The 19,563-nt window shown below is 43.7% G+C and overlaps 1 protein-coding gene, 1 long non-coding RNA gene and 1 pseudogene across 2 annotated transcripts; 2 read left to right on the forward strand and 1 right to left on the reverse strand.

Moving 5' to 3' along the window:
* The first annotated feature begins 1,884 nt into the window (after positions 1–1,884).
* Positions 1,885–3,665, forward strand: LOC103793168 (UPF0669 protein C6orf120 homolog; annotated as a pseudogene).
* Positions 3,666–4,720: 1,055 nt separating this feature from the next.
* On the reverse strand, positions 4,721–14,230 carry LOC118153796 (uncharacterized). Its single transcript, XR_008481589.2, has 7 exons — positions 13,767–14,230; positions 9,772–9,891; positions 8,985–9,075; positions 5,925–6,003; positions 5,628–5,700; positions 5,137–5,208; positions 4,721–4,825 (listed from the first exon to the last, which is right to left on the reverse strand). It is a non-coding gene; the product is annotated as an uncharacterized LOC118153796 (long non-coding RNA).
* Positions 9,481–16,613, forward strand: CCL5 (C-C motif chemokine ligand 5). The gene is made up of 3 exons (XM_002748336.6): positions 9,481–9,614; positions 11,162–11,273; positions 15,843–16,613. The coding sequence occupies exons 1-3, from the start codon at positions 9,539–9,541 to the stop codon at positions 15,928–15,930; spliced, it is 276 nt and encodes a 91-aa protein (XP_002748382.1). The 5' UTR covers positions 9,481–9,538; the 3' UTR covers positions 15,931–16,613.
* The last annotated feature ends 2,950 nt before the right edge of the window (positions 16,614–19,563 follow it).

Here is a 19,563-nt window from a genome sequence, read left to right on the forward strand (position 1 = left end):
ACTCTTTCGACCTCATGTCAATTTCTATTGCATTGAAAACCCAAGAAACTATGATTGGTAACAGACAACCCTGGTGATCAATGGGGTGACAGATATTTCAGACAGATCACTCTCATATCCTCATCTGATTCTTTTTTTTTTTTTTAAGATCAAGTCTTGCTGTGTGGCTTAGGCTTAGGCTGGAGTACAATGGTACAATCTTTGCTCACTACAACCTCTGCCTCCTGAGTTCAAGTGATTCTCCTGCCTTAGCTTCCCAAGGAACTGAAACTACAGGCATGCACCACCATGGCCAGCTAATTTTTTTTTTTTTTTTTGTATTTTTAGTAGAGATGGAGTTTCACCATGTTGGGCAGGCTGGTCTCGAACTCTGACCTCAAGTGATCCTCCTGCCTCGGCCTCCCAAAGTGCTAGAATTATAGGTGTGAGCCATGGCACCCAGCACCCCCCCCCCACTTTTTTTTATTCGAGACAGGTTCTCACTCTGTCACCCAGGCTGAAGTGTAATGTGGCTCAGTCTTGGCTCACTACCACCTTTGCCTCCTGGGTTCAAGCAATCCACCTGTCTCCCCACCAAGTAGCTGGGACTACAGGTGCACCACCATGCCCACTAATTTTTGTATTTTTAGTAGAGATGGGGTCCACCACGTTGCCCAGGCTGGTCTCGAACTCCTGAGCTCAAGAGATCACCCGCCTCAATCTCCCAAAGTGCTGGGGTTACAGGCGTGAGCCACCACACCCAGCCCTCATCAGACTCTTAAATGGCTCCATTGCCCCAAAGAGGTTAGGTCCAATATCATACTTTGCAGATGAAGAAATTTAGGCCCAGAGAAGTAGGCAACTTGTTCAAAGTCATCGTTAATAATAGCAAGGAAAATACTACATGATCTCACTTACATGTGGATTGTGGAATCTAAGAAGGTCAAATGCACGGAAGCAAAGAGTAGAACTTTGGCTACCGGTGGTGGGGCTATAAAAGAAATTGGGAGATTCTAGTCGAAGGACACCAAGTTGCAATTATGTAGAATCTAATGTATAGCATGAGGACTACGGCAGGTCCCCTTTATCTGAGGGGGATATGTTCCAAGACGCCCAATGGATGCTTGAAACCGTGGATAGTACCTGTTATATACTATTAGATTATGTGTTTTTTCCTATACTACCTATGATTAACTTTATAAATTAAGCACTGTAAGAGAATAACAACAATAACAAAATAGAACAATTATAACAACATACTGTAATAAAATTATAAATGTTAATTTTTGGAATTTTCCATTTAATATTTTCTGACCATGTTGACAAAGAGCAACTGAAACCACAGTAAGCAAAACCACAGATAAGGGAGGACTACTGTATAGTTAATAATATTGTACTGAATACTGGAAATTTTCTAAGAGAAGAGATTTCAGGTGTTCTCACCACACATACAAAACAGCAGTAACTGTGTGAGGGGACAGATATATTAATGTGTTTAACTGCAATAATCATTTCACTCTGTGTATCAAAACATGTTGTAAATGTGATTATTAAAAATTTCGAGACCATCCTGGTCAACATGGTGAAACCCCGTCTCTACTAAAAATACGAAAAATTAGCCGGGCATGGTGGCACACGCCTGTAATCCCAGCTACTCGGGAGGCTGAAGCAGGAGAATTGCCTGAACCCAGGAGGCGGAGGTTGCGATGAGCCGAGATCATGCCATTGCACTCCAGCCTGGGTAACAAGAGCGAAACTCCGTCTCAAAAAAAAATACACAATTTTTATTAAAAATTAATAAATCATAGAGCTGGATTTTGAACCTAGAAGTCTGACTCTAGAAAGACCATTTAATCAAGATGCTATAAGAAGTTAATAGGACTGAGCTTAACTTCCGCCTCCTCCGGCGAGGCTCCGGCCTCAGGTCCGGATGGTCGCGGTGCGGCGCCCTGCCGGGAGTGGTGGTGAGTCCGAGGGCGCCACAGCAGCCCTGCTCCTGCCCCTGGTGGATGCCGTGCTGCGAGGGAGCGGTTAGCCCCTCCTCTTCTCCCCGGGGTCTCAAACGGGTGGGAAGGGACAGTCCCAGTGGCAGACCGGGCGCCTTAACGCGCCGTGGCCTCGCAGGCGCACGGCAGGGACGGACTCCGGTGTTGAGCGCCTCCCGTGTCCCCACCAGCGCTGGCCCACGCTCAGGCCCCAGAGCTGAGCCGCCAGCCATGGCCGCTCCCCGCGGGAGGGCCGCGCCCTGGACGACGGCCCTGCTGCTGCCCCTGACCTCACAGGTCCTATACTCGGGGAGCTGCGCGGACGAGGAGGAGGTCCCAGAGGAGTGGGTGCTCCTGCACGTCGTCCAGAGCCAGATAGGCGCCGGGAACTACAGCTATCTGCGGCTGAACCAAGAGGGCAAGATCGTCCTCAGGATGCGCAGCCTCAAGGGCAACGCGGACCTCTACGTCTCCGCCAGCAGCCTGCACCCCCAGCTTCGACGACTACGTGCTGCAGTCGGCCACCTGCGGCCCGGACGCCGCGTCAATCCCCGCGCACTTCCGGCGCCCAGTGGACAACGGCGTCTACGGACACCCGTCCCACCTGGAGAGGGAGTTCCAGATGAAGGTGTACTACTACGACGGCATGGTCGAGCAGCACCCGTTCGACGAGGCCGCCTACCCCGCAGACGGCGCAGATGCTGGCCAGAAGCACGCTCCTGCGCCAGAAGACGCCTCGCAAGAGAAGGAATCTGTTCTCTGGACGATATTAATTAGCATTTTGAAACTAGTACTTGAAATTCTGTTTTGAGTTCTTAACAACGCCCTGGAGTATAAAACCCTCCATCTGTGAAGCTGATTGCAGTTTGCTGTGGACCTTGCTACTTGTACTTGGTTGAAGCTGTAGTTACCTTTTTCTAGTCAAGGGATGGAAAAATAAAGCCATATGCATTTTGATACCTCAGTTACCTCCAAAATAGGAAAAGTAGCAAGCATAGTATTTGTTTTCTTTTAAAGATCAAAATTCCTATATTAATAAAAGGACCGTGTACCATAAAATGTTTAGACTCTATTTTCATTAGGTTGACTAAAAATGAGGATTGCAGTCACTTAGGTTTATATAAATCGAAATAGAGCAACCTTTCATGCTGTGACACAGATGAGATTAAAAGGTTGGTAACTTTATAATTTCACTCTGGAGATTGTAAGCGAAGTTCAAGGTGTTAGAGTTACTAAAATCAAGTTGGAAATGATTTATATACACTTCCCTGAGCCTGGACTAAAGCCCCCATGCCTGAACCCCAAGTACAGATGGGACTTTTCTATACTAGAAAGGGATTTCCTGGCTGGCAGGTATTTACAAACTTTGTTCCTGTACCAGTCCAGTAATGACAACTCTAAATCAAGCTGCACCAGATCTTATTAGGCCATTTATCAATTTTGGCCTATGAATGAAAATTCTTTAGTTATTAAATAACTTTTTTAATGCTACCTATGGTAGGCCAGAAACAATGTAGATTAGGAAGTTTCATAAAAATAACTTTTTGGACTATGGAGAAATAGTTAAGTAACTTAAGTTCCTAAATATTTCCACTGAATTTTTGGAGTGAGCCAGTGTTAATATAAAATACTTTAGAAGATGAACTCTCTACCTGGAATCAGTTTCAAGGGTAAGAGTAGCTTTTAACAAAAATAAATCAAATGCAGATTTTAAGCTATAGTTAATTTAAAAAAAATCTTTTACTAGCATAAAAATGAAAATGTTGTAAATAAATTGGCACCAAATATTCCACTTAAATGCATATACAATATTAGGGTCAAAAACTATTTTATCCCTCTTTGCTGTTTTTTCCCCCTTCTGCCCACTTTCTTGGGTGTTGGGGGAGCCTGCTGACAACAGTCACAAATCCAGCGACCTAGGAAAAAAATTGTTAGTTAATACAGAATAAAAAGTAATTTTTATGGGACTGATTTTTAAGCCTATTTAAACTCTTATTCCTTAGCTAACTCTAATGATATTCCTCTGTGGATTTTGTGGTGAGAAGGACACTGAGCTCCTTAATATGAGGAGATAAATGTAAACTTAATCAATGTAATCAATGCTGTGCAAAATTCATTCCCAGTCAAGGGGAATGGGAGAGATGCGATGCCATACATATGGACCTTTAAAAAATAATAATCTTTCCTGAAATTTAAACAGTATCATACTTCAGAAGTTCAATACAAACAATACAAAACCCATTCCAGAATTTGGCTTTTTAAAGCCTTTTTCACTCCTGTTTACTGGCAGCTGTGTGTCTTAACAGCATTCTTTCAAGTCCTGGTGTACTATGCTGACAGCACTTTAAAACTTCAAGTTTCTAACAGCACAGTTATAAATTGTACTATATATTTGATCTGAATTACTACAGAACTTTAAGTAAATACGTTGCTTGCTTAATGATTCCCAGGAAACTTCATTGTAGGCATATATTTTATAGAGAATTATACAGTGTTAACACTATGCAAGTAAGTTCTAAAATTACACAATTATCCGTGTAATATTTTAGTCCAATTACTGTGATTTATTCAATTCTCTTTGTTGTAAAGTTATCTGGAACTGTCATGCTGCCCCAATTTATATAAATCTATAATAGACTTTCTATAGAAATGTGTAAAGATGTAGCAGTCATTTTGTTAAGTTTCTAAATAGATAACATAAAAATAAAGGCTTTGAAACAAAAAAAAAAAGAAGTTAATAGGACTTAATCAGCATTGATTTAGCAGCATGTCTAAGACATTTATTGCAAAGCAGGTGGAGAACACAAATAAACAAATAGAAAACACATAGGACACTGTCACTGTGCTCATGGAGTTAAGACCTGTGGAAAGACGATTGGGAATAAAAGAGTGTAAATTTACTTGTTTGTTGTTTATCTCCCTTCTCCCTGACCCTCTACTCCATACTCAAACAAGCTCTAGATGGCAGGTCTTTGCCTGTTTTACTAGCCATGGTGTCTGCAGTGCCTAGAACGGTGCCCAGCTCACAGCAATTCTCAGTAAAATCTGTAGAGTGGGTGAGGAATGACTGAGTGGCATGGACCATGCACATTAAATGGGATGGGGAGAGCAGAGATGGCTCCATGATGGTTGTGCCCACCTTACATCTCCTAAGTACATCCATGAGCATTACCTCCCCTGATCCCCTCCACCACTTCAGTGGATCAGACAGGAAGGAGTTTCAGGTTTTCAGGAACATAAAGAGCTGGGTGAATAATAATGATAGTTATCATTCATTGAACACCCACCCTGTACTAGGCACCATACTGTTTACATGAGCTCTCTAATTTGCTTATGGTATCAGTACATTAGAACCAGAGAAAAACTTGAAGATAGCCCATCAAGCCCAAACCTTGATTTTGCACAAGAGAAAATGAATGTCATAAATGAAGTAAAAATTTGATTCTCCTCCCTCCTATGCTCCTCACAATTCACTGGAATCTCTGAAAGGGAAGAAAAATACTCCCATGCTCGGTGCAGTGGTTCATGCCTACAATCCCAGCACTTTGGGAGGCCAAGGGGGAGGCTCGCTTGAAGCCAGGAGTTTGAGACCAGCCTGGGCAACATAGCAAGATCCTATCTATAGGAAAAAATTAAAAATTAGTCCAGCATGGTGGTGCACACCTGTAGTCCTAGCTGCTCAAGAGTCTGCAGGTGATCAGCAACTGCATTCCAGCCTGGGCAACAGAGTGAGATCCTGTCTCAAAAGACAACAAAAAGAAAAATACTCCTGATATTCCCTCTGCCTATTCCCGCTCAGCAATCCCACCATCCTACCACCAACCCTCTGTCCCATCACCACTTATACACAGATATACGTACACACACACACACACACACACACACACACACACACAGTGGAAAGGTTTGCTGGGATTCAAAGATGAGGAGCATGTTGGGGTTCTCTGCAGATTTCCTCACCTCTTTCTTTAGCTCATGTCCCAACTCAGCATATCTGGTATCTAGGAAAATACTTTCCTTTCTTCCTTAAAAAGGGAAACTGAAATCAAGAAAAAAAAAAAAAAAAAAAAAAAAAACAGAAATCAAGCTCACAGGAGAAAATTGAGCTTTGGCAATCAATCAGTTATGATTTTCTCTAAAACAATGAAGTGTGGTAGAAAGTCTATGAACCCAGATACTGGTTCAATATTGAACTCCACTACTATAGGCTGTGACCATAAGCTAACCACTTAACCTCTCTAAGCCTCAACTACCCATCTTTATTTTGTTTTGTTTTTTGTTTTTTGAGATGGAGTTTCGCCCTTGCTGCCCAGGCTGGAGTACAATAGCACGATCTAGGCTCATGACAACCTCTGCCTCCTGGGTTAAAGCTATTTTCCTGCCTCAGCCTCCCAAGTAGCTGGGATTACAGGCATGTGCCACAATGCCCAGCTAATTTTGTATTTTTAGTAGAGATGGGTTTTCTTCATGTTGGTCAGGCTGGTCTCAAACTCCCTACCTCAGGTCATCCACCCACTTTGGCCTCCAAAAGTGCTGGGATTACAGGTGTGAGCCACCACGGCTGGCCTCCATCTGTTTTAAAAAATACTTTCCGTAAAAAAATAAAGATTTTTCTTGTTTATTTTTTTTGTTTATTATTCTTGGAACAAATTCCAAGAATACATGTGAACTAGGGGTCTAGTTTAGATTGCTGAAAAGCATAAATTACAGAATATCCTAAAAGGCATTGAAATCTTCTTACTCTTAATTATAACATGATAATATAACAAAATAATAATATTTTGCTGTTGTTGTTGAGATGGAGTCTTGCTCTGTCACCCAGGCTAGATTGCAGTGGCACAATCTCGTCTCACTGCAACCTCCACTTCCCAGGTTCAAGAGATTCTCCTGTCTCAGCCTCCCGAGCAGCTGGGATTACAGGCAACTGCCACCATGCCTAGCTAATTTTTGTATTTTTAGTACAGGCAGGGTTTTACCATGTTGGCCAGGCTGTTCTTGAACTCCTGACCTCGTGATGCACCCACCTTGGCCTCCCAAAGTGCTGGGATTACAGGTGTGAACCACCGCACTCAGCAATAGCCAATATTATTAAGTAGTTTAACATGTGTCAGGAGTTGCACTGAGAGCTTTGCAAGCATAAGGACATTTATAGGGACTTAATTATCTGGACAGCTGTGTGAGGGACTATTATTATTATCACTGATTTATAGGTAAGAAAACTGAGACCAGAGAGATTATTAATAACTTGCCTGAGGCCACCTGGCCAATAAACAGGAGAAACTGCCAAATCCCTGCTCTTAACCCACTGCCTTTTCCAGAGCCTCTCACATGTTTGGTAACTTACCTTAGACCTAAAGAGGCTTTGTGAAGGAAACAATTGGTAAAATACTTTTATGTGGATGGATGAACATTTCTAAAGTGCTTGCAATTTGTTTCTTTAAATGAGATGTTTATGTTTCCATTTTATATTTCCAAAATTATGTTTCCATTTTTAATTGAGCTGTAAGGAGGGCATGAGAGGATTGTTGTAAAGAGCTTGGAACAAGGCTAGGCAAGGTGGCTATAATCCCATCACTTTGGGAGGCCGAGGCAGGCAAATCACCTGAGGTTAGGAGCTTGAGACCAGTCTGGCCAGCACGGTGAAACCCTGTCTCTACTAAAAATACAAAAATTAGCCAGGCATGGTGGTGGACACCTGTAATGTCAGCTACTTGGGAGACAGGAGACTTGCTTGAACCTGGGAGGGGGAGGTTGCAGTGAGCCAAGATCTCAACACTGCACTTCAGCCTGAACAACAGAGCAAGACTCTGTCTCAAAAAAAAAAAAGAGCTTGGAACAGCACCTGTAACCCAGAAAGGCCTCAATGACTGTTAACTGCCTTATTGATGTGATTCACTGGACAGAGCTTGAGCGCGGTCATCAGAAACACCTGCCTTCAAATCCCACTTATCAGCTGCATGACCTTGAAGATGTTAATTATCTGTTCTGAGGCTTAGTTTCCTCATGCGTCAAATGATAATAACAGACATTGCCTCAAAGTCATCGTGAGGAAGAAATGTGACAGTCTTCCCATTCTGGGTGGTTCAGTCACTCCCAACCACCATGTTACAAGTGTGAGAGTAGCTAACAGAAAATGATCTCAGCAGAGGGTTACATTTTCTTTATTTTGCTTTTGTCACTGTCAATAAACATTTTTCTCTTAAAAAATTCTAAAGCCAATTTCAGCTAGCCCAGGCAAAATTGTCGCTAATTCTGAACTATTGAAATAGGAATTGATGAATATTTACTGTATCCAATTCTTTGGAATGGAGTAAGGACCCCAGCTCTAATCCAGACATTCCGGATGGGTTCAGTTTCCAGGATACTCCCAACCACTCCCAACCTTTAATGTTGGGCAGTACTTAATGGACAGGGCACTGAAGTGGGAGCCAGGGCAACTTGGTTCTGATCTCAACTCTGTCATTAATTTGCTGTGTGTTCTTAGCAAGTTACTCCTGTTCACTGGGCCTTGGTTTCCTCTTGTGTAACTGACGAACATGGAAAAAAATGATCCTTAAAGTCCTTTGAAACTTTCATATTCTGTAAATTTTGTGCCCAAGAAGGCCTTACAGTGAGATGGGATCCCAGTATTTATTGAGTTTCCTCATTCATAAAATGAGGATAATAATATAAATGAGTTGACACACACTAAGCCGGTAGAATAGTGGCTGCCACAGATAGGCCCTCAGTAAATGCTAGCCAATAATGGTACAGTATGCTGGAAGAGATCTTTCTCTCTCTCTCAGCTTCTCAACAAGCCTATAATCAGTTATTCCACTTTATAAACAAGGAAATAGAACTCAAAGACATTAAGCAATTTTCCCAAAGATTCCTTAGCAAATAAATGAGAGACCCTATGGCCAGGATGAAAACAAGAAACTCCCACAAGAGGACTCCAACTCACATCTAGTGAACAGGTCCCCCAACGCCCAGCTCAGGTCAACTGCCATGCCACAATTTATAGTGTTTGAGTGTGCTCACCTCCTTTGGGGACTGTATGTCCAGAGGACTCTCCTCAATAAAATACCTTATAAATAACATCCTTCCATGGATGAGGGAAAGGAGATAAGATCTGTAATGAATAAACAAGAACGCTGAAGGCAATCAAATAAAGACTCAGTGACTTATGATCCTGTCCTAATTGCCCCTCCTTCTTGTCCCCAAGGAAGCAGCTTCCTGCTCTCTGAGGAGGACCCCTTCCTTAGAATGTAAAACTGAGGATGTCAGCAGAGAAACCATTTTCCACTACTGGTGCTTGGCCAAAGCGGTAACTGATAAGTTCACTCTAGATGGAAGGGCAGTGATGGGGAGACAGAGACTCAAATTTCCGGAGGCTATTTCAGTTTTCTTTTCCGTTTTGTGCAATTTCACTTATGATACCAGCCAATGCTTGGTTGCTATTTTGGAAACTCCCCTTAGGGGGTGCCCTTCAACTAGCCCCAACTCCTATAAAGGGCCAGCCTGAGCTTCAGAGGATCCCTGTAGAGGATCCTGAGACAGCACGTGGACCTCCCACAGCCTCTCCCACAGGTACCATGAAGGTCTCCGTGGCTGCCCTCGCTGTCATCCTGGTTGCTACCACCCTCTGCGCTCCTGTATCTGCCACCCCATGTAAGTTCTGGTCTTGACCACCACAGCCCCTGGAGTCAGACCCTCTGCCTAGAATGCCCACCCCACCCCAATGACTGTTCCGGACCTTGTCCTCTTTTCAACTGTAATATGAATACTGTCTGAACCCCATTATTTACATTCTTCTGGATTGTCTTACCCAGATGTCCTGTTGTCCTTAAGAGATCTCTAAACTGCTTCATGGCAGGGATCGCCTGATCAACTCTCCGGTCATCAAGGTCTGCTTCCCCAAGGCCCACAGGTGTTCACTGAGTGTGGACTGATGTTGGGAAGATTAGTAGTCATGAGTGGCTCACAATGATCTTGAAACAAGACTGACTCATGCCTGTCAGCAGCAGGGTTTCTAAGAAATGTAACTAAACTATAATTTCCTGAGACCCTGAGACAGTCATATTCTCTCTTATTTCATAAAGGTAAAAAAAAAAGTGGGTTTATGAGAGGATACATGGCTTTATTAGTAGTGAATACTTTTTTTTTGAGACAGAGTTTCACTCTTGTTGCCCAGGCTACAGTGCAATGGTGCAATCTCGGTTCACTGCAACCTCCGCCTCCCGGGTTCAAGAGATTCTTCTGCCTCAGCCTCCCAAGTAGCTGGGATTACAGGCATGCGCCACCATGCTCAGCTAATTTTTGTATTTTTAGTAGAAATGGGGTTTCTCTATGTTGGTCAGGCTGGTCTCAAACTCCCGACCTCAGGTGATCCATCTGCCTCGGCCTCCCAAAGTGCTGGGATTACAGGTGTGAGCCACTATGCCTGGCCAACATTTTAAAAATAAATAAAAACAAAACGAGGTTAATAAAAGATAATTAAATGGCTACTATGGATCAGGCAATGTGCTGATATTTGTACATCTTATGTAATACTCACAACTATTCTTTGAGTAGCTGTCCTTGAATTACAGAAGTGAAAACAGAGAGGTTAAGTAACATATCCAGGGGCACACAGCCAGGATTTGGGGAAACTGGTATTCAAACCTGGTTCCATCTGGCTGGGAAGATAAAAACTACTCCTCTGCTGGGAAGTGGTAACTGATGCTTCCCAGCATCATCTTGAATTAACTGACCAACAAGAAATTCTCTGTTGAGAGCTCTTCTCACTACAGTTCAATATACACCTCGCGGCCCCTCTTAGGATCCTGGTTGAGTCATGGAGCCTGGGCTTTGGAAGCCTCCCCACAACCCACCTAGGTCTCAAAGAAACAAAGCTCTGAATCCACTGAGGATCCTGGAATGGCAAGAATGAGACCAGAGGACCCAGGACAAACCGGGCAGAGGGCCTGAGAGCCAAGGGCAGAGGGTTATGATGTAGAGGGATGGATATAAGCTGGGCTCAAAGATTAGATGAGGGATTAGAATCCCCACTCTGCCACTGTGTATCCATGGCCAAGTGACTTTACCTCTCTGAGCCTCAGTTTCTGTCACAGAAGATAACAGTTCTTTCTAAATAAATCATACAAGGCGTCCAGCACAATGTCCAGTGTGCAGAAGCAATGAATAAAAAGGTTTCCCTCCTTCCTTTCCTCTCCCAGATGCCTCAGACACCACACCCTGCTGCTTTGCCTACATTGTCCGCCTGTTGCCCCGTGCCCACATCAAGGAGTATTTCTACACCAGTGGCAAGTGCTCCATCCCAGCAGTCGTGTGAGTCTCAGCCCCATGAAGCCCTCCCAGAGCCAGTTCCCTCAGGAGTCCTCTGAGAGGATGCCCTACCCACTCCCACCCATCCTCCAGCTGCAAGCAGCCACAGCTCCTCTATCTCTAGCCTCAGAGTCTCCTGCTATAATGTAAAAAGACTAGACAAGCTGTCCTTGTAGAATACTGCCCACTCTGATGGACTACATTCCTAGGACTCCAGTCTTTATTAGTGTGGCCTTTACTTGAACGTGGTCTGGAAATCCTACATGGAAAAGATCAAGTCAGTCATCTCCTTCAGTGAAGAACCTTACAGTCCTCTATATTTCACACCCAATCAAATCCACCTAAACCTCAGAGGAACTAGGGAGGAGAGGTCTGAGGTTAGAGATCTATAATTGCGGTCAAATAAAAAAACAAAAAAAATCCATTAGAGAAGAAATAAGGAAATGAGATTCACCTTTAAATATCTGAGCTAGTACATTTGGAAAAATACAATAAACCCTACTATATAGGAGGCGCCTACTGTGTGTCAAATGTCTATGTGCATGATCTCTAAATTACAATTAGTTCTAACAAGTATGCATAATTCTATGTTTCAGGTAATGAAACTAAGATTCAGAGAGGTTTATTGACTTAGCCAAGGCTGCACAGTAAATGAGGGATGAATCTCTAGAGCCTCCTCTTTCTACTATAGCAAAGCCATTAGTGACAATTGCTTAAGAAATTTATAGTAGAGACTTAAAAATGAAAATAGTGAAACCTGAAATTTCCTATATAAGAGTGAAGCTTTTTGTTGATTTGTTTTTGTTTTTGTTTTAAGACACAGTCTTACTCTGTTGTCCAGGCTAGAGTGCAGTGGCACGATCTCAGCTCACTGCAACCTCTGCCTCCCAGGTTCAAGTGATTCTTCTGCCTCAGCCTCCTGAGTAGTGGGGACTACAGGTGTATGCCACCATGCCCAGCTAATTTTTGTATTCTTAGTAGAGACAGGGTTTCACCATGTTGGCCAGGATGGTCCTAATCTCGACCTCGTGATTCGCCCGCCTCAGCCTCACAAAGTGTTGGGATTACAGGCATGAGCCACCATGCCTAGCCAATTTTTGTATTCTTTGTGGAGATGGGATTTCATCATGTTGGCCAGGTGATCTTGAACTCCTGAGCTCAAGTGATCAGTCCAGCTCGGCCTCCCAAAGTGCTGGGATTACAGATATGAGCTACTGCATCCAGCCAGGGTGAAGTTTTTTAATCCAAAAATTTGTATGACACTGCCAAAGTTAGAGGTATTCAAAGACAGACTTTGGGTCTGATGAATCTTTTGAAGTATAGTGGTAATGTTTAATAACTATTAATTTTATTTCTGAAAATATTTTTCAAAAGAAGAAAATCCTTCCCTTACCACATATTATGAACAGACAGAGATTACTAAAGCCACCATCCCAGTACAATCTTATGGGGCTTATGGTCTAATAAGAGGGCCAAGACAGACACAGCAATGACTACAGTACCCAGCAAAAAAAAAAACAAACATGACAAGGGAAAAAGAAACACATTCACCTTCAGGGATTTACAGGTTTGCTGCAAATTGTGCTTTCTGAGGAGAGATTTGGTCCAGCAGAGAAAAGCCTGGGGGATGGGATATATCAGGAAGAGGGACTGTCCCCTAGAATTCTACTTTAGTTTATGTAGAGTCTCCATGTAGGAAAGCACAGAGGGCTTTGAGTGTCAGGAAAATGCAGCAAAAGTGCTAGAGCTGTCAAGTGTAAAATGAGCTAGAACAGGGAAAGCTGAGAAAACAGGAGTCCAGTTTAGAGTCTCCTGTCATTACCCATGTGAGTAGTATCAGAGGCTGAACAGTGCCTGAAGGAAAGGAGAGACCGTTACAAAGACAGACACCTTTGCAACCTTCAAAGGTGGAATTTGCAAGCCGTAGTAGGTGATTTGAGTTCAAGAGCAAGGGAGAGAGATGGGGGTTGAGGATGACACTGAGGTTTCAACCTCTGGCTGGAGAAGTGTAGAACCACCTTAAGCCTGCAAAAGAGCTGTTTAAAGAGGAAAGAGCTAAGGTGCCAGCAAGGTAACGCTATGGGTATGTCTAGTGGTAACGGTGAAATGAACGGTTGGTAGCTGAGGAAAGGGTTAGGGCTAAAAATATGACATTCATTTGTAGGAAAAAGGCATATCACAATTTTAAAAAGGCAATCCAGCCTGCCTTCGTGAGTACTGGCTAGTTTGCTTTGTTAGGACTCCAGCTATGACACTTGGTGAGTGTAGGCCCTTCTGTTAACCCCTCAGCACCCCAATTTCCTCATCTACAAATAGGGTAATAAAAGTATCCCCCACTGGATCACAGTAAGAAAAAAACACTTAGAATATGCCCTGGCACATAGTAGGTGCATAAGTGTCAACTTATTATTGTCATCATTATCTAAATGCATTATTGCATACACAAAAGTAACAGTTGAAATTTAACATATGAATGCAATTCATTCATTTACTTACTTATTCGATAAACATCCATTAAGCATCAACTGTGTGCCAGGCCCAGGGCCAGAGACCTAGGAAAAAACACAAAGAAGAGAAAAGGGCAGCAACTTTGAGAACATCCTCTCTTAAGGGACAGGCAGAAGGAGGAAGTCAGGCAAGCAGAGGGTGCCAAAAATGGGGGCAAGGAGGGAAGACTTGGCAAGGAGGGCTGTTCTTTTTTTTTTTTTTGAGACGGAGTTTCGCTCTTGTTACCCAGGCTGGAGTGCAATGGCGCGATCTCGGCACACCACAACCTCCGCCCCCTGGGTTCAGGCAATTCTCCTGCCTCAGCCTCCTGAGTAGCTGGGATTACAGGCACGCGCCACCGTGCCCAGCTAATTTTTTGTAATTTTTAGTAGAGATGGGGTTTCACCATGTTGACCAGGATGGTCTCCATCTATTGACCTTGTGATCCACCCGCCTCGGCCTCCCAAAGTGCTGGGATTCCAGGCTTGAGCCACCGTGCTCTGGCCGGGGGATGTTCTTTGACATCACAATCTGCGGGGGTGGGGCTGGGGGCAGGAAATGGAGGCCTGGGCTACCTTCACCTCAGGTATTGGTTTTCTGGCCTTTTGACTTCCAAGCCACAGGTCAAGGATGCCAAAGACAGAGGATAGCAAGTCTGGCAGGATTTCCTGTATGACTCCTGGCTGAACAAGGCAGGGCCTGTGTCTGAAACTCTCACACCACCGTAAATAAGAACGCAAACACTAGGAAGCATGAGAGCCCAGAATACCTCTTCCTTTTCCTTTCTCATCTCTGCACATGAGAGAGAAAGAGATGGTCAAGGGGCTCTGAGTGAAGCTCAGAAAAGGGAAATCCAAAGAGAAACAAGAAATCCTCATTCTCATCAGACAATCAAAGCCTTCACTTTGTCTGAAAACATTTAGGCTCAAGAATGTGCAGGATACATCCAAAAGTGGTTAAGATGGTAAATTTTATGTTATGAATATTTTACCGTGATAAAAAAAATTTAATGCTGTTAAGCACAGAATCAAAGTCTCATATTGCTCTCATCCACCCTAGAGCAGAAGTTTTAGAGCATTCTAGTAACAACACATGAATGGTATTTTTCAAACTGTATTCATACATATTATCCTTTGAGCTTCACAGTAATTGTGCAAAGAATTATTTCTATCTACATTTCAGAGCTTAGTAAATGGACTCAAAAGGTGTTACTTGATTTGCCCAAAATGATCAAAGTAATAAATGGTGAAATCAAGACTCAATCAAGGTCATGCCCTTTTTTCATTCACCTACCCGTGCATAGATATATTCATGTATTTGTTTGTTCAGTGTGCCAGGTGTGTTGTCTAAAGCTGAATCAGATGTTCTTTTTTTTTTGGAGATGGAGTTTTGCTCTTGTTGCCCAGACTGGAGTGTAGTGGCATGATCTCAGTTAACTGCATCCTCCGCCTCCCAGGTTCAAGCGATTCTCCTGTCTCAGCTTCCCAAGTAGCTGGGAGTACAGGCACCTGCCACCATGCCCAGCTAATTTTTGTCTTTTTAGTAAAGATAGGGTTTCACCATGTTGGCCAGGCTGGTCTGGAACTCCTGACATGATCTGCTCACCTCGGCCTCCCAAAGTGCTAGGATTACAAGCATCAGCCACCGCACCCAGCCCAGATATTCTTTAATCAACTTATCTCCCACTTATTCAGCCATGATTCAGTTCTTGAGGGACACCTTATTCTCTCTGCATCTTAAGCATCCAGCATAGGGCCTGGAACAGAGGAAGTGCGGAGGAAAGGCAGGTTGGCAGGCTCAACCTGGGTTTCAAGACTTCATATCCTCTTAGCTTTTCACGCTGCATGTATTTGTATAAAGGTGGGTAAAATGCACACAAATTTGTTTCTGGCTTGGAGTCCTTTGATCCAGCAGAAGAGAAAATGTCCTCTCCTTAAAAGCCACAAATAAAATCTTATGGAGCTCCAAATATGCCCTACCCCAGTACCATTGTCCTCTCCCTTTATACCTCAATCCACTTCATCCCCCAAACTGGCTGCCCCAGTACTGGCAAGATCTCATCCTCCCTCTTCTCCTCTCCCACAGCTTTGTCACCCGAAAGAACCGCCAGGTGTGTGCCAACCCAGAGAAGAAGTGGGTTCGGGAATACATCAACTCTTTGGAGATGAGCTAGGATGGAGAGCCCTTGAATCTGAACTGCTTGCTGCTTGCTCTTGTCCTAGCTTGGGAGGCTTCCCCTTGCTACTCTACCCTACACCCTCCTTGGAGTGCCCAGATTCTGTCACACAGCAGCAGTTATAAAAGCCTTCCCCAGGCTGGGCACAGTGGCTCATGCCTGTAATCCCAACACTTTGGGAGGCTAAGGTGGGCGGATCACTTGAGGTCAGGAGTTTGAGACCAGCCTGGCTAACATGGTGAAACGCCATCTCTATTAAAAATACAAAAATTAGCTGGGCGTGGTAGTGTGTGCCTGTAATCTCAGCTACTTGAGAGGCTGAGGCAGGAGAATCGTTTGAACCCAGGAGATTGAGGCTGCAGTGAGCTGAGATTGCACCACTGCACTTTAGCCCGGTGACAGTGCAAAACTCTGTCACACACACAAAAAAAGTCTCCCCCATCTAAAGCCTTGAAGAGCTTCTGAGGCGCTGCTTTGTTGAAAGGAAGTCTCTAGATTCTGAGCTCTGAAGACCCTTAGCTTCGCCATGGCTCTGTGACTAAAAAGGAAGTCAGCGTGCTTCTAGAGGCAAGGAGGGAAAGAAGACTGCGCTCCTAAGCTTCCATCTCCACTCCTCACAGGAGCTTACTGGCAAACATGAAAAATCAGCTTTCCATTAAACTTATCAATGCAACTACAAAGCTGGCTCTTGGTTTGATTTCCTCCTTGGGAACTCTCCTTCCCATGAGCATTAAGCACACAGGGGTTTAAGGCTTACACACCTGATGTCCATCCTAGATTTGGATGACACGGCTGAAAACAAAAGCTCTCTCAGAAAGGGGCATGGGTGGGTAGAGCAATTAAACTAACCAGTGACTTATCCACTCTGGAGGGGGAGAGGGGACAATAGTCACTACATCCCCTCTCCTGAGTCCCCCAGAGTTTATCTTACTGGCTGCCACAGTGCCTCCCTGTTTCCTCAGACCTTGGTTGGCCCTTCCTCCCTAGCCTACCCTCTACCTTATCCCAAGTGGATTTCTTTAACGCCACCCTTGCTCCTGGAATGGGATTTAATGGCAATTCCAAATGCCGCAAGTTTTTCAAATAAGGAGAATGAGGTATATGTGGTTTTTCCACAAGTACACCAGCTCCTTTAAGGTGGAATATTCCAACTCTCCCATGCATGTCCATTTATGTAAGCATATATGATAATATATATGGTCATAATAATAGTTAACATAACTGCACACTCCCTATGTGCCAGACAATGGCTCAGCCCCTTACATTCATCATTCTTTTTCATCCTTATAACCCTGTGGGGTTAGGTACAATTACTAACCCATTTATAGTCAGGAAAACCCTTGGCAAGAGAGAGAAATGATTTGCCCAAAGCCCCACAGCTCAAAGAAAAAGCAGGTGACAAAAATTTACAATTAAGTTTAAACCCATCATGTCTAATGCCAAAATCCATGCTTTTCTTTCCCACTCTTAATTTGCCAAATTCCAACCCTGTGGAAATTTGCAAGAATACACCACATACCCTTCATCGAGATTCAAATATTAACATTTTGCCACATTTGCTTTATGTGTGTGTGGGGGCAGGGTGTGGTCAGTATATACATTTTTTTCTGAACCACTTGAAAGTAAGTTGCAAATGTGATATCATGTCACCCTTAAAAGTGTCAGTATGTATCTACTAACAAGGACATTATATATAACCAAAAAATGCATACCATACTAAGGAAACTTAACAGTGACACAAAATACAGTCCATAATCAAATTCCACTGGTTGTCCCAATAATGTCCTTTATAGCTATTTTTTAAAATCCAGGATCCAATTAAGTACCCACATTGAATTTAGTTATCATGTCTTTTTTTTAGACAAGATCTCACTCTGTCATCCAGGCTAGAGTGCAGTGGTGTGATCACTTCAACATCCTGGACTCAAACAATCCTCCTGAGTAGCTGGAAGCACAGGTGCATATCATCATGTTTAGTTAATTTTTAAAAATATTTTGAGAGACAAGGGTTTCACCATGTTGCCCAGGCTGATTTTGAATTCCTGGGCTCAAGCCATCCTCCCGCCTTGGCCTCCCAAAATGCTGAGATTACAGGCATGAGCCTCTGTGCCCAGCCAGTCATGCTGCTGCTGCTTCTGCTGCTTCTTCTTCTTCTTCTTCTTCTTCTTCTTCTTCTTCTTCTTCTTCTTCTTCTTCTTCTTCTTTTTATTTTTTTTTTGAGAGGGAGTCTTGCTCTATCACCAGGCTGGAGTGCTGTGACCCACTGCAACCTCCAGCTCTCTGGTTCAAGCAATTCTCTTGCCTCAGCCTCCTGAGTAGCTGGGATTACAGGCACATGCTGCCACACCCAGCTAATTTTTGTATTTTTAGTAGAGACAGGGTTTCACCATGTTGGCCAGGATGGTCTCGATCTCCTACCCTTGTGATCCACCTGCCTCAGCCTCCCAAAGTGCTGGGATTACAGGCATGAGCCACCAGTCATGCTTCTTTAGTGTCCTTTAATATGTACTTTCTTGTCTTTAAGGACATTGATACTATTTAGGAGTTCTGATCAGATTTTTATAGACTGTTTTCTCTAAATTTTCTTAATTTGCCTGATTTTTAATTAGATTTGGGTTAAACATTTTTGGTAGGAAATACCACATAGATGATGTCTTTCTTGGTGCAGCTCATCTGAGTGCATGTTGTCAGTGTACCAGTGATGTTAAGCCTGATGACTTGGTGGCCCATGTTTTCTTGCTGCCCATGGTGTGCCAGGCACTATCATAGGCACTGGGGTGGGGAAAGAGAGGACTGAGGAGTGGGGAGTAAAATTAGAGGGGTGAATAGGCCACAAACCACAATCTTTCCTTTAGGCAGCTCATAGTCCAATAAGGAAGACAGACCTGTGAACAGATTATACATATGAAAAACACTTAAAGCAAGATGTACAAAAAGCTGTGGTCATGCTGTGGGGTGAGGAAATTGCATCACTGAGTGGGGTGGGGCAGGAACCCTGGGTAAGAAAAAGACTTCAGAGATGAGACAACATTTGTGTGGACTTTTTGAAAGATCTGTGTGACAGTTTAACAGGGTTAAAAGGAAAAAGACTGACAGGTAGAGGTAACAGCATATGCAAAAGTAAGAGGTATGAAAGGCAGCTCCTTCATCAAGTCAAATAGCTAATGCATGCTGGGTTTAATACTTGGGTACAGCAAACTACCATGGCACACATTTACCATTTATCTATGCAATAAACCTGCACATTCTGCACATGTATCCTGGAACTTAAAGTAAAATAAAATAAAGTTTTAAAAAATAAAGCAGCTCCTTACCACACAGATAAGAGTTTGGTCTTTTGCTGCCAAAGATGGCGAGGGGATGTATATAAAAGGGACTTTCTGGGGCCGGGTGCAGTGGCTCATGCCTATAATGCCAGCATGTTGGGAGGCCAAGGCAGGCAGATCACCTGAGATCAGAAGTTTGAGACCAGCCTGGCACACATGGTGAAACCCTGTCAACTAAAAATACAAAAATTAGCCCAGCATGATGGCATGCACCTGTTGTCCCAGCTACTTGGGAGGCCGAAGCGGGAGAATTGCTCGAACCTGGGAGGCAGAGAGTGCAGTGAGCCAAGATCTCGCCACTGCG

The sequence above is a fragment of the Callithrix jacchus genome, chromosome 5 (assembly GCF_049354715.1).
Source record: "Callithrix jacchus isolate 240 chromosome 5, calJac240_pri, whole genome shotgun sequence".
NCBI classification, from domain to species: domain Eukaryota; kingdom Metazoa; phylum Chordata; class Mammalia; order Primates; family Cebidae; genus Callithrix; species Callithrix jacchus.